We start from the raw sequence: 14,066 nt of genomic DNA, 5'->3' as shown, positions 1-14,066 counted from the left end.
AAAGTGCGATTATGAATTTCCAGGTAAACATTTACACGGCGAACCGGCTCCTCATTTTCAGACGATCTAATTCGTCTCACGGATGGAATTACGGTCGGAGTTTGTCGGCTCGTGCACGAGCGAAATTTTACGGGGCACGAGATATATCGAATTTGCCGCTAATGCATACTGATGTCGGGTACCGGGTGAAGGAATAACAACACCGGGCGTGTGGATGTACGCCCGCGATTCATTTACGCGGCCGTTTTATCCGCAGCGCCAGACCGAGTAAACGAGATACACCGCGTTTCATTTAAATTTTCACGAGAGGACGTAATGTCACCTCGCGCCAGTTGGCGATATCGTCGATGTCGGGGATCGTTGTTCGATCGAAATTGCCGATGTTACACCCCTCGTTCGGGACGTAGATTCGCGACCCGCGTTTGACCCTCCACGTGGACGCGGAAATTAGGTCCACCGAAGGGAGAGTCTTTTCTGATGGATCCGTAGATCTATCCGCACGTTTCGCTAACAATGAATCTAAAATGTATTGTAAACGACCGAATTCTTTCCAACTGACACTAATGACAAATATTGTTTTCATAATTGAACAAAAGCCAAGCGCGATATTGGACAAATGTATTCTCGATGAATCTGTAAATCTATTCACACACGTTTCGCTAACGATAAATCTAAAATGTATTATAAACGACCGAATTCTTTCCAACTGACACCGATGATAAATATTGTTTTCGTAATTAAGCCAGGCGCAAAATTGGACAAGTATAATATTCGTCGTTGGAGCGTGGCAACAAAATGAATAAGGCCGGTTCTACAATTAGTCGTATGTCTGAGTCGGATGTCGCAACACAGCCTATATGGTCCAATAAGAGAATTTCTTTTTCGAAAATAAATTTTCCTTATTGGACCATAGGCTGTGTTGCGACATACGACTGATTGTAGAACCGGCCTAAGAATAAGCGTCGGGCTTTCCGGTATATTTGTGTATCCTCAACTTCCTTAGATTCACAGATCGTTGAATTTACAGAGAAAAAAAAGTGGTCACGCGTTCCTCGCGTGTCGCGAATCGCAACATGCGCAAGTTATAAATATTGTCATTCACAAATTCCTCGACTTTCGATTCGCCAGTTTGATTCGAGACGCTGTACCTATACGTTAATATTTCTATTCAGGAGTCCGCGTTACTCGACGAAAGTATATAGATATAGTGTGGAAAGTCTATGGTTCTTAAAATCCTTTCTTTTCACGGACACTTTGAGAGGCCAGTCGTTGACGGCGGCGAGAGTGATCCCGCCTTCGTGGGATCCTTTTGATTTACCGCGAAAGTGGGATACGGTTCAACGATCGCAAGAAGGACGAAAAGGCTTTTATGGTAATCTGAAGATCTTTCAGATCCACCCACGGTACTTATTTTAGACCGACTGTTCCTCCGTTTTTTTTTTTTTTTTTTTTTTTTTTATAAAAAATTGTCCTCGCTTGTGTCTCTGTGTCAAATACCCTGTACAACTTTCGATCGCGCAATACTTTCGCAAATGGTTCTGTGATCGTAAATCTTAATTCAGATCGCCAATTATGTAACATTTTCTTTCTTTAATTGTAAGCATCGTAAGCTTAATAAAATACGATATAAATATATATATAGAAAAAGGAATAGGAAAAATATCGATACAATTTCTTCGTAAAGTGGCAATTTCTTAAAGAAATTGCAGTGTATCTCTCCGTACCGATTCGCCGCAGTTTTTCGCGGAAACCTATGGGGAGCGAGGAAAACCTCACGACGGGAAGAAAAAAAGGATCGCTCTTTCCAGGTTAATCTTTGCTTGCGAAATTACGCTTGAGGCGAGCCGAGGTGGAGTAGGGCAGGAAGGTGGACGGAGAAAACGCAGGATAAGCAGAGGATCGACGGGACACGCGTGATAGACGTTTAGCGGGTCAGAGACAGAAAGGAAAAAAAGCAAGACAGGCGTAAGATAAATAGTTAGACGACGAAGAGGAAATCGGAGAGAAAGAGAAGTGAATCAGGTGGGCAGTTTCGAGGCGATTAAAGCGAGCGAGACGGGAAGTAATGAGTCGGAGCAGCCGATCGAAAGAGCGAGCGAAGGACCGAAAAAACGGAGGGGGAGAAAAAAAGAAGAAAGAAAGAAAGAAAAGAAAGAAAGACGGAAGGAAGGAAAAAGACGGCGAGAACCGTCGCGTCGTCGCCGTCGCCGTGTAGCGTGGCGGCGACGCGGCACGTCGGGGATCGGTCCCGGGACACGGCCGTGTGCTCCGGCCGCTCCGCTGCCCCACCCAGGCCGACGGGGCGGCCATGCCGGGCCGCCGCGAGCCGATCAATACTTCGGCTCGGGCACGAGGCGCGGCGGAGCCGGCCGAGCGCTGCCGAGCGCGGCCGAGCCCCGGCACGAGGCGAGCCGAGTCGCCGACCATGGGCGGCGTTGCCGGCTCAGTCGTCGTGCGGGAGTGGTCGCCGAGGGATGTGTGGTATCGTAGCCGCGAGTGTGACCGAGGAATAAAGAGTTGCCGGCAGAAGTTTTTTCGTTTTCTCTCGTTCCGCGCCGAAGGTTCACGCTCGCTCGCTCTCGTTCGTCCGTCTCTCGTGCGCGCGCGTGTTTCCTTCCGGTCTGCAGAGGGTGAGGAAGGAAGGAAGGAAGGAGGGAAGAAGGAGAGAGAAGGGAAAAAAATCCCGAGTTATACCGGGTCGTTGCCGCGACACGCAACGTTCCCTCACCGCGCTTGGCCCTCTTCCGCGCGCTCGTCCGAGTCGAGCCGGTGCACGGATCTACGCCCCGCAGATCGTGTATTTACGCGGTTATTTATTGTACAAAAGACTGTAAGCCATAGGTAGGTGGCAAAAAAAATCGCAAGTTCTGCGTCGCACTTTGTGTGGATTTTTTTCTCCCCCCCCCCCCCCCCTGGTGTGTCGGTCTCCGTCCGACGTGTCCCTCTCTCGTCGCACGTTCGCTTCCGCGCCTCGCTCCGTCCCGCTCGGGAGCCGCATGCTGTGAGCGCGCAGGTCGGTCGGTCGGTCGGTCAGGCTGCGCTTCGTCCACGCACTCCTCGTCACTTCCTGCGTGACCGAATCGCCGCCGGTAGCTGCCGCGCCGTTCCGTCGACGCTTCTAGAATTCCAGATCGTCGCTTATCGGCGCTCTCGTGGGAAACTTGGGACTCGGTCGGCTCGAGGGAGCGAGAAACCGAAGCGAGGCCGGCTCGGCTATCGATCTCTCTCCGCCGCGTCGTTACTGCGTCGTAGAACGACGGCTCGTACGCGTATCTCTCTCTCTCCGCATTGACGTTGACGCGTAATAACGAGTCGCTCGGTTCGTTACCGTCGTGGTGCGTGGATCGATCTCTCTTCCCCTTCGATAGCTCCGCTCGCTCGCTCGATCGGTCAATCGGGCGGTTTTCTCCCCCCCGACGATCGACCTCGCGATAATCGTCGGCGTCGAGGCGTCGCCGTCGGAGAATGCGGCCGGGAATTTCGCTCTCGGCAGTCTCGGCCTCCGTGAAAGTAACGCCGTGGCGCCGCTACCACGGCTGGCTCCCTCTCGAAAAGGCGGCCGCTCGCTCGCTCGCCTCCGCCGGCCATAACCTCAACCTGGATGGCGCGAGGCGCGACGGCGGTTGATGATGCCCGCCGCCCGCGCCGCTTCTCCGCGCGAGCCGCGGGCGAGCACGTCTCCGCGACGACCTTCGTCGCGACGGCGTTCCGCCGCCGTCACCGCCACCTCCCACGAGAGCTACTTTGCATGGCTAAATATGTCTTTCTTGTAGACCGACGCGGCTTCTCCACGAGCTCTCGTAATGGGAAGTGTCCCATTATGATCGGGCATGACGTTGACGAGGACTCCTCGGAAATAATTTTCAGGGATTATTATCGTGGCGAATCTTTTTTCATTTTTCGATTTGATTTTCTTAGGGCCGGTTGGTCCTATTGGTAAACTAACTAATAGATAAATCATATATATGTTTTTGTTTTTCCTTCAAATTAGGAGACGTGATAGGCTGCGGTCCACTTGACGCTACAAATTTTTTGGAGCGTTCTTCTTCATTGAAAGAAAAGAGAAGAGGAATGCTCCGAAGCATTTGTAGCGTCAAGTGGACCGCAACTATGGATATAATTAACTATTAGTTTACCAACAGGATGGAACAACCGGCCCTTAGGGATTTGAAATAAATTTCCGGCCGAACTCGACGGGAATTTAAAGAGAAACGAGATCCTATTAACTCCGATTTTCTGAACTCCGATTTTCTTGACTTTAAATATTAAATTTCTAGACAGCTTCCACCATCCGAATTTTCTTACTTAAATTTTGTTCGTGATATCGGAGAATTTATGTCGCATAGAACATGTTTTGATAAGTCGTTTTTGCTTTCTTCGTCTTGTCTCTGACGTGTGGGTTTCACGTGTCGGTCCAGCCATCGATCGCTCAGCACGCGATTGTCCCCTCACTTTTTTTTTCTTCTGGAGAACAAGGCGCGGATCTTAAATGCCGATCGATCGATGGCCTTGAGATCTCGTTAAATGTGTGAAGTCCGTGGTTCTTATTTCCTAGATATATTTATAGCGACGGTTCAATGATATTTTACTCTCCTATTTCACGTGACTGTATTTATGGCGACAAGTAAGTGACGGTCGATATCGACGAGTAATTGCGGGAGGCAATTTTTAGAACGAGGATAAAGTTTCGAATTTTAATGCCGAGATTGATCCGCGGGGCACCGAGCACGTCCTTGTAATTTCGATCGAATTTATTCTGACGCTGATATCGATTACGGCCGATATTTCTGGACGGTGAGAGAGAAAGAGAAACCCGAATTGAGGGAAAAAAACATTTTTCGTCAACGTCCAACTTTCCGAATCCGTAGAAACACGATTTTGTCACGAGTTATCGCACGCGCGATAGGAATTAAAAATGTGATAAGCGCCTCGTCGTAACATCTCGGGCGTGCGGATATAGATATCAATTTTATCAGTTACCGCGTTTATCTGCGCCCGCATCATGTCATGTGTTACTTCGCGGCTGATAGCGCCGTCTGCTCTCGCGTATTTACGCGAGGCGGGAGTTTGCGCAAAAATCCGCGATGCCGATTCGGTCTCGCCAGGCTTCCGTCTCGCTAAAAAAAAAAAGTCGCGGATGATCCGTGACATTCGATCGATAATCCGCTCGTAACGCGAGAGCGATACATTTTGAGAGGAAATTTTCCACAGTTAATCGCAGCCTTCTCCATTTAATTTACTATAATTTTTATTAACAACGAAAACATATCGCACGTGTGCACGTGACAGGATATTCTAGAATTCGATTTTAATTTTAATGATGAGTTTTGTGATCAATCGACGAAACGAAATGAACGTTTACAGTTTACGCTTATCGCAGTTAGCGACATAATTTTTACGGGTCACAGCGATGAGTAAAAAGATTATAAGGAAATAATTTAAAAAATGCAGATTTTATCACGAGACATTTTTCCGAGTAGTTTTCTAACAATTTGAGGAGTATCGCTCGTCTCACTCTTTTTTTCATTAACATTTATTCGAATTGTCTCACTATATATTTCTATTAATAATTTCACTGGCACGTGAGAAGACTCGGTTGTCTCGGTTTACGACGCAGTCGTCCGATATTAATGAATCGCGGCGCGATCGCGTGCGTATGGCAGTGACGGTCTTACTCGGAATCGCAGCCTCGCTTGCCAGGTATTCGCGCAGGCATTCATAAAACGCTTGCAAAAGCGTCGATTACCCACGCGTGACGCCAGCCCGCATTCTTCCCGCGCCGAGGCGGAATGGAAAAAAAGTGCGTTTACTTTCAGGATCGTGTGTGTCGCGACCGAACGTTTCGCCACACGGGGATGACGGAATAGGGAAAACTCACCGCGTCACGATGCGACAGTGATTTCTAAGAACCCGTCGCTCCAAAGCATCCATCAAAATTTCCAATTCTTCGGAACTAATGATAAGTCTGTCCCCGAACAATTAGAAATCAGGTATCGCTTTCCTTGGAATCTTTTTCTATTTTCGATCTGTAAGAGAAGAGATAAGTACTTATCGTAGAAAAAAAATGTTTGAATTGAATCATTGCTGATAAAAATCCGACTCGAAATCGTTGATGAAGCTTGATGCGGGGAATTTGTTTCAGCGAATCTCTTACGGAAGCCCCTCTTATCGCGCTTTGGAGTGCTCCTGTACCCTCGATAAGAATCAGAATCGCATGTCGCGTTCGAAGGCGATCGAGGGGGATAACTTGGTGGGAATTGGAACGAGTTGGAGCGCGCGCGAGATGCGTTCCGCTCGCGCAGGCCGCTCCGCGCTGCGAGAGTTCTCTTCGTGCCAGAAATATTTCAGCGGCGACGCGGGGCGTCTCGACGTCGTCGTCGTCGTCGTCGTCGTCGTTTCGTCGCCACTGAAACCCGCCCGAAGCCAGGTGATCGCGTGCGATTAAATATAGGGCGCCGAATACACCTACCTTTACTCGCTCGCCCAACATTTCTGTCCGGGTTTCTTTGTGCGAGCCGAGAGCGAGAGACACGCTTCCGGAACCCCGATCGATATTTACCCGCCGTTGAATTCGCCTTCGTGTTTCAAACCGGTTGTTGTATTCCGGTTGAAAACTATCGCGAGACATCGTATACGACATAAATTCCGCAATTAAGGACGTCGACGTATCTTCGCGATCGTTTACCTCGCGGGAAACCGCGAGTCGCGTATCGCGTACGGATCTTCCACGTGTAACATGTTCCTCGCGTTCTCACGGGGGTAATTCGCGCTTCTGTTACCTCTAGTATGCGCGTAAAATTGTGTGTGCCAAGTGTTAATTCTTTCCTTAATAAACTGCCACTTTTTTACATTTAATTAATGGATAATCTATCTCGATCATTTAGTGACAAATTAGATACTTTATCCCCTTGAGATATCGTAGAATAGATCGAAACGCGAAATTGATATCATCAATCATAGTTTATTTCTCAAATTAATAAGAGTGGTTCCAATTTAACAAAGTTAAAAAAGAAGTTTACACACTGGATCTATCAGACGAGCTTCAAGTAATTATCTCGAATTACGGAAATATTGTTGGATTGATTATTCGGCTGAACGATCGTTGGAGTCGTTATATTTCTTTTCGCGAGACGTCGTTACTTCGGAAATACGAATCCACGGAATTGTCATATTTCTCCCTTTCCTCGAGTGCTGCATCTCGGGAGAGCGGCGAACGCCACGAACCGGAAGTGTATATTAATGAAACCGGATCTCGGGCCTTTCCATCGTTCGTGACCCGGAATTCTTTTTGCCTCTCGTCGCACTCGCTCTGTAAAGAAGCGATTCGCGTCGTCGTTAAATATGGAACGTGGGGAAATAGCGGGTGCGATCCTCCGTTCGACGTTAATCCAAATTTATTGCGCTATCGTGAATTTATTACGGGATCCGTGGGGGCGGGAGGATTTATGGATTGTGACGACGGGCGTTCGAACGACGCGATTTCCGGAATCGAAATTTCTCCGGGCGCGGCGAGTTTGAACGGTGACAGCAATTTATAAAATCTACAAGTTTCAAAATTTTCGAGACAAACGGTCGAGATTGTATAAGCGCGAAGAAAACTTGATCTCGATGAACCTTCCTCGTTAAAAATGTGAAACGTATATAAAGTTAGACTAGCGTGTAGACTGAGCGATTTATTGAACTGAATTATGAATCTGATTTATGATTTATTGTATATACGCGAGCTTCGTGACACTCGAGATTTGTGAAGCGTAGTGCTAACTCGTCGGGGATTTCAGATCCCCCGAAGCAAATAAATGCAGGAAACCAAATATTTCTAGAATTTATAGATTTGCAAAGCAAACTGGGATCTACGAATTGTACAATTTGCAAATTCAAGAATTGTGGAATATTGTCGCGTACGTTCGAAACGTATTTCTGTGATGATTTATCGGGAGATCCTGGAATTTATAAAACGACACTTTCCCGGCGAACAATGGTACTTTTGCGCAATTGCGAGTAGACGGTGCACATGCCAAACGCGAAAATCATCGCAGAAGAATTTCGTTGTATTTTTTTCTGACATTAAACTCGCGTTATTACGAGACGACAAAAATCGTACAGCGATCGACGCATTAACGTCGCGTATTATTTTTTTTCCGTGCGACAGGTGACACGGCTGGCATTATTTCCGGCATTCTCCGATTCTTTCATCCTTGACAACAATTATCCGGTTCATTGAGAAAGAAATGCTCTTAGTCACATGCGATTAGGTGCAATTGCACTTTGACTCGTTACTCATCGCATTTATTTTAACACCAAACAACTCGTCGTTTCCCCGTATCGCTCTCTCGTTAGGTAAACATCCGTTCACGCACATTTCTGCACTCTCGCGCGGATATTCAGCATCATTAAGCTTCGCAGAACTTTGCGCCAGCTTTTCTCGCTATTTTAAGGGAAGCTGAATTCTTCGATAGGTCCAAGAAAATATTTTGAGGACGCAAAGCACGAATATTGATTTGATAATTGTACATATTATATATTTTACAAACTCGATTTTTTTATCTTCCGAGTAAGAAGGTTAAATAAATATTGAGAAGAGTGAATGAGACGATGTCGGAAATGTTGCGGAAAGGTTCGTTAATGAAAAGGTATAAAGTTTTTGTAATTCGGTATTTATAGCGGAGACTTTGCCGAGAGAGAGGAAGGAGGTTGATCTGTGTTCTTCAGGGTTAAGTGGCCCTATAAGAGCTCTCGCGGGTTTTTCGACGGCATCGACCAGTTTCAAAGCAATGAGTCATCGTACCATGCGATACCCGCTCGTTCTACATCCGATTATCCGCGCATATTATACGGGGTGTTTTTTGCCAACTTCACTTCCTTTCAACGACAGATACTATTGCTACAGTTCGTGGAAGCTATCAACTTGCACTTATACTAAATTGTGGAACTAAACCAACAATTCAGGCGCGACTAATCGTGTATGTTAAAAGTTGTCATTATTTATTTCTGATTTCTCAAACCTTATAAAATATGAATACTGAGATTCTCCTATTTTTACTTATATCCTTTAAATAATTTCTTTATAATATTCTTACCGTTTTAGATTGTCACTTGAGAATTCAGATATTTATAGATTGGTTGCGTATAGTGTATCGTTAAAAATGAGCTTGCGTGTGTGATCAGACGCATTCTGTATATGGAAATACGATGCGCATCGCCGAGTGTGATCACGTAACGTATTTAATTTACAAGCTATTTTTACGAAGGAACCTCTCGTGCGCCACGATGTATTTTTAATTACCCTTTCTATGAATACACCGTAATGATCTCCCTCAGGAAATCTCCCGATTCGTCGTCGATATTCGTGTTTCGATCTTATCCGCAATTTCCGGAAAATTAATTTAACGACAAAGAAGCTTTTAACTTTCGAGAGAAATTACTTCTTCTGCCCCGCACTATCTTCAACCAAGATAGTGCGGTTCGTTTGGAGAAATCATTTGCGGCGAACTTATTTGAAGCTTTCCTTAGAATTGTATCTTTAGACGAAAGATTATTTCAATTTTCGAAAGAACATCGGCTGATTAAGCTTATATTATTAAACCACGTGCGTATATAAGGCATTGAAAATGCGAGTAATTTATTTACATTTACTAGAATTTGTATTATATTACGTCCCATTTGAATTTAATTTGTGTTACGTCCCATTCGTGAATTAACAAATTAGGACACGAGGAAATTTGCGTAACAGCGGTTTACGCAAGGTCACGTTGTTACGTTGCCGAGTAAATTATATCCTCCGATTTTCTTACGGCGCGTTACGCACTGCTTGATATAGTTCATGAATGCGTCTAGGCTCGCTTCCCAGTCCCGAGATGTAATTCGTTCTTTCAATTCTACGGCATGAATCACCGCCGTTTCCTCTCGCGCGTACTACGACGACGACGACATAACATTCCGGTACAACGGAGGTATTACGACATCCCGTTAACTCTTACAAACGTATAACTGAATATACCTAGAAACTTAACTACCTCAAAACACACGAAGGTGTGTCGATTTTTTATCTTTTTGAAATTTGATAGGAATATTTAAAGATTTACGAATTTGATCTGATCAGATACGAAACAAAAGTACTTTACGCGAACTCGGGAATTCAATTTTTCAAGAACTTAAGCTTAACATTCTCAAAATTCATGTAAATCATATTTACGCACTTTTGCTGTGTCACATCTTGATGTAAATTGTTCTCTTACTTCGTAAACGATGCAAAATGTTCTAAAAAGGTGAATTTATCACTTAAATCATAAATTGTAATATGATTTGCACTTTTCTTGGTAACGGCGGCTTGTTATTGACGCACTTCTGCTCGTGCGATTCGATGACGATATAATCAACCGCCTCTCCTCGGTTCATCGAACGTGTTCGCTCTCTTTTATTTGTTCATTTTAACGAGCGGACGACCAATTCTCTTATCGGCTCACGGATTCACACGCATGTGCAATTCGTCGACGAGATATTAGCCCTCTGACCGAGTCGCTGGTGATTTATCGCGTCCGAGCGGCAGATGCTGACCAAACTAAAAAAAAAAGGTACAAAGGGAGAGCGATAATTGCCGTCCACGTGCCTGCCATAAACGATCGAGGATTGCTCGATATTAAGATTTAAGGTGTTCGTGTTATAGTAAAAAACAAGATTTTGTTTCTTTGCTAAAACTATTTAGCTATTAACTATTATCGAGTTAATTTTCATTTGTTCTTGAGCCCTAGAAAACGGTGAAAGAATGACAAAAAATAAAAAACCTGGGCGATCGTTGCGTAAGCTGGATAATCTCATATATGGTCACGTTTGTCGATTTATTGGACGTCCGGTGATATTCTGTTCGGTAGATAAAAGCGACAGATTAGAGATAAGAGGCGGAGTTGGAGTGGGATAGGTCGTGATACCAAGCGTCGTGATTTGTGATAAAATCGGAAAGAAATTAATTATATATCAATGCTCCCGAATAAAAAAGTAATCGATTAATCATGGTTTCTTGAATAGAGAGAGGATAAATAAAAATTGCGTCGTTGCAATTCAAAAGAAAGAGAAATAAAAATTAAAATATTATTGCGTCTGAAAAAATGAGGATAAAATTATTAATAATTCGAAAAAGACTGCGTATTTAAATCAAATTAAGATTATATAATCGTGTCGTTATCAAGTAATTTGCAAAATATCGTTTCGCATTGAATCCTCATTAGTGAATGTCATTTGATATTGATATTCAAAGTTACGAGTTGCAGGTCTTACGTAACGTGCTTTTGCTAAATAACAGCGTCGCGTGTATCGATCGACAATGCTCAAAGGGCTACGTGATCCTCAATTTCATGGCAAATCTCGCTTTCATGTTGGAAATAGACGCTTTCGCACGGGTTTCCATGGAAATGCGGTGCCACACGGTAAACGCGTGTGGGTGTTGCGTTTTCTTATAATGTAGACTTGCTGCAGCATTTATCAAGTCACGTACGTATATCATATCGATTTCTCAGGGATTAAATACTCATTCGATTCAATTGAGGAAAACACTTCGATTGGTACCTTCGATAGATGTAGTTTTTCTTTCTTTTTTTTAAGACATTGGCCACTTTTTTGCGGCATTAAGAATGCGAAATTAATTACGATTAATACGATAATTTATATAGCTGCGCTATAATGACATTGTAGACTGTTATAATTGTATACTGTATAGTAAGGTAGGAAAAACCACCAACTCTAAAATAAGAAAGAAACCATAGAATGAAACGTCACGCGATGGAAAAGAAATTTCTTCTCTTAGTATCTCTTTGCTTTGAGGGTCTCTCTCTAGGATTTATTTTTTTCTTCTTATTGTTAGAGAAAATTCTACCTGAACCTGAACGTTTCCGTGAAGCAAGACGAGTCTGGCAGCTGGTCAGCTCGAAAATGCGTCGTTGCACACCAGGAATGTTCTTTTCAAGACGAAAACAATACGAAGTTTCTCTAGAGAATGTAGACAAATTCGATAGAAAGAACTTCGTGGTTTCTTAACTTTATAATCTCGAAGCGAGACAGTAAAAAAGTCATTTGGTTCGCTCTCGCTCCGTGAGATTTTCCGGAGGGTATTTGTTTTTCCAAAGTCGGATTGCACGCTGCTCTCGGAACATCCCGAGGATAAAGGGACTTCGTCGCGCGCACGTGACTCGGAAAGGGAAAAGGTCATCCTGCCTCGTGCAGTTCGATCGTTTGCCAAGGCAAACGAGGCCAGTCGCGTTTCGTGAGTGGATACGCAACATCGTGTCATCGTCGTCGTCGTCGTCGTCGTCGTGGTGTTTGGCTTCTAAACGCGTCGGTGTGCGAGGCCTATTCTTCCCGACCTCTCCGGGTACACGCGACGACGCGACAAAAGGAACCCGGCGACATTGAAACGTGCGCGGCAGTCTGTCACGCTTTGTATATCGCGTTTTGCGTTTCCCTCCCGGTGTCGTATCTCGACGTGTCCGCCATTCGACAGTCTCTCTGACCTGCTTAATACTAAAGCAGGTTTTTTTTTCCATAATATTTAAAGTGGTATGTTGTTTTGCAGCACGATTTTATATTTTGAAAAGTACGCCGAACGGCGCAACGTTCGGTCGAAAGACATTTAGACATGGCCGAGTGATCATAGAAATCTCGAACCTACAAAATCTTTCGTGTGTTTAAAATCCTCCTTAAGTTCTTATCGTTTCGAAAACTTTCGAGAACACGGGTTTTGCATTCCTGAGGACGTAACATCTTGAAGTATTGGAACACTGAATTTTATTTTTTTAAACGCATTATATCGATATCTTTTAACTTGTAATCTCTATATCTTGAAGTTCACGGCGTATATTTAGGCAATTTTGTAATTTCGGAGATTTGAGATCGCCCTTTTCTTATTTTATAGTTCGGCCTTTCCTTTTCTTAGCAAAGTGCACTTCTTCAATTTTTGATAAATACAACGAGATTTGATATCGACGCGCGTGTACGGGAAACATGAAAGAGAACCTTGACGAACAATCCAATCTTTGGAATCGGGCCTTCCACTGACGTTGCAACTCTCATCTGATTTCAGCCGACACAATGTCCGTGGATAAGGAGGAATTAGTGCAGCGTGCGAAGCTTGCCGAGCAGGCGGAAAGGTACGACGACATGGCGTCCGCGATGAAGGCGGTCACCGAGACGGGAGTCGAGCTGTCGAACGAGGAGAGGAACCTGCTCTCGGTGGCATACAAGAATGTCGTAGGGGCGAGACGTAGCTCGTGGCGGGTAATCTCCTCCATCGAGCAGAAGACCGAAGGCTCCGAACGCAAACAGCAGATGGCCAAGGAATACCGGGAAAAGGTCGAGAAGGAATTGCGCGAGATCTGCTACGATGTATTGGTAAGTGAATACCCTCGTCGCTTTTTCCTATCCTAAAACCTTGAGCGTACTGAATTCCCTCTTTTCTTTTCGCTCCAGCGAGTTGTGTACGCCTGAAAAGAGCAACGTTAGAAAAACACGTTCGACTCGGCCTTATTTTTAGTAGTGATAAGTTAGCTTTTATCTCTGAAAAATATATATTGCTGGTTCAATCACAATATTTATCAGGAGAATTTAATTGCTCCATTGATTTATGTAAAGAACTTTTACCGTTATAAGGATGACGCGTATTTATGACGTGTATTTATGCTAATGAATTTAATGTTTACATCTCTCATTATATCTGTTTCTCCGTGAGATACAAATATCTTTATTTCAAAAGAAATAGAGAAGAATTTACATTTCTGCCTCTATATACTCCGATCAGCGTTCTCTCGTTATATCGTACGAATAGCGTATATACGCGCAATTCACGCGTGTTTGCCCGACGGTGGTCAGGCTCATTGTGTCGCCTGGGTATTGATCGAAGTCGCTCTAGACAAGAAAAGCGACGACATGAACGATAAGAGATGAAGCGGGCATTGAAATATAGAGGAAAAGCGTCGCGTTCTCTCAGAAAGTAGGAGAAAAAAGAGGGAGGAGGAGGGGGGGGGTAAAAACTGCGAATTGTGTTTGCCGAGGAGTAAACGTGTTTGAACAAATGTCTTGGC

The 14,066-nt window shown here is 44.5% G+C and overlaps 1 protein-coding gene across 4 annotated transcripts in view; it reads left to right on the top strand.

Annotated features, from left to right (window-relative positions):
- 14-3-3zeta (tyrosine 3-monooxygenase/tryptophan 5-monooxygenase activation protein zeta) overlaps positions 1–14,066 on the top strand; it is a 59,312-nt gene that overhangs the window by 20,749 nt on the left and 24,497 nt on the right. For 3 of the 4 annotated variants that reach the window (XM_071791930.1, XM_071791927.1, XM_071791929.1), the window contains one exon: positions 13,070–13,377. In XM_071791930.1, the coding sequence (XP_071648031.1) occupies positions 13,078–13,377 (300 nt within the window). In that variant the 5' untranslated portion in view covers positions 13,070–13,077. Of the gene's footprint in view, positions 1–2,436; positions 2,842–13,069; positions 13,378–14,066 lie in introns of those variants that run through there. The other variant, XM_071791928.1, reaches the window with a different exon arrangement.

The sequence above is a fragment of the Temnothorax longispinosus genome, chromosome 10 (assembly GCF_030848805.1).
Source record: "Temnothorax longispinosus isolate EJ_2023e chromosome 10, Tlon_JGU_v1, whole genome shotgun sequence".
Lineage (NCBI taxonomy): Eukaryota > Metazoa > Arthropoda > Insecta > Hymenoptera > Formicidae > Temnothorax > Temnothorax longispinosus.
The sequence above is the reverse complement of the archived record's forward strand: the minus strand, read 5'-3'. Positions and strand labels throughout refer to the sequence as shown.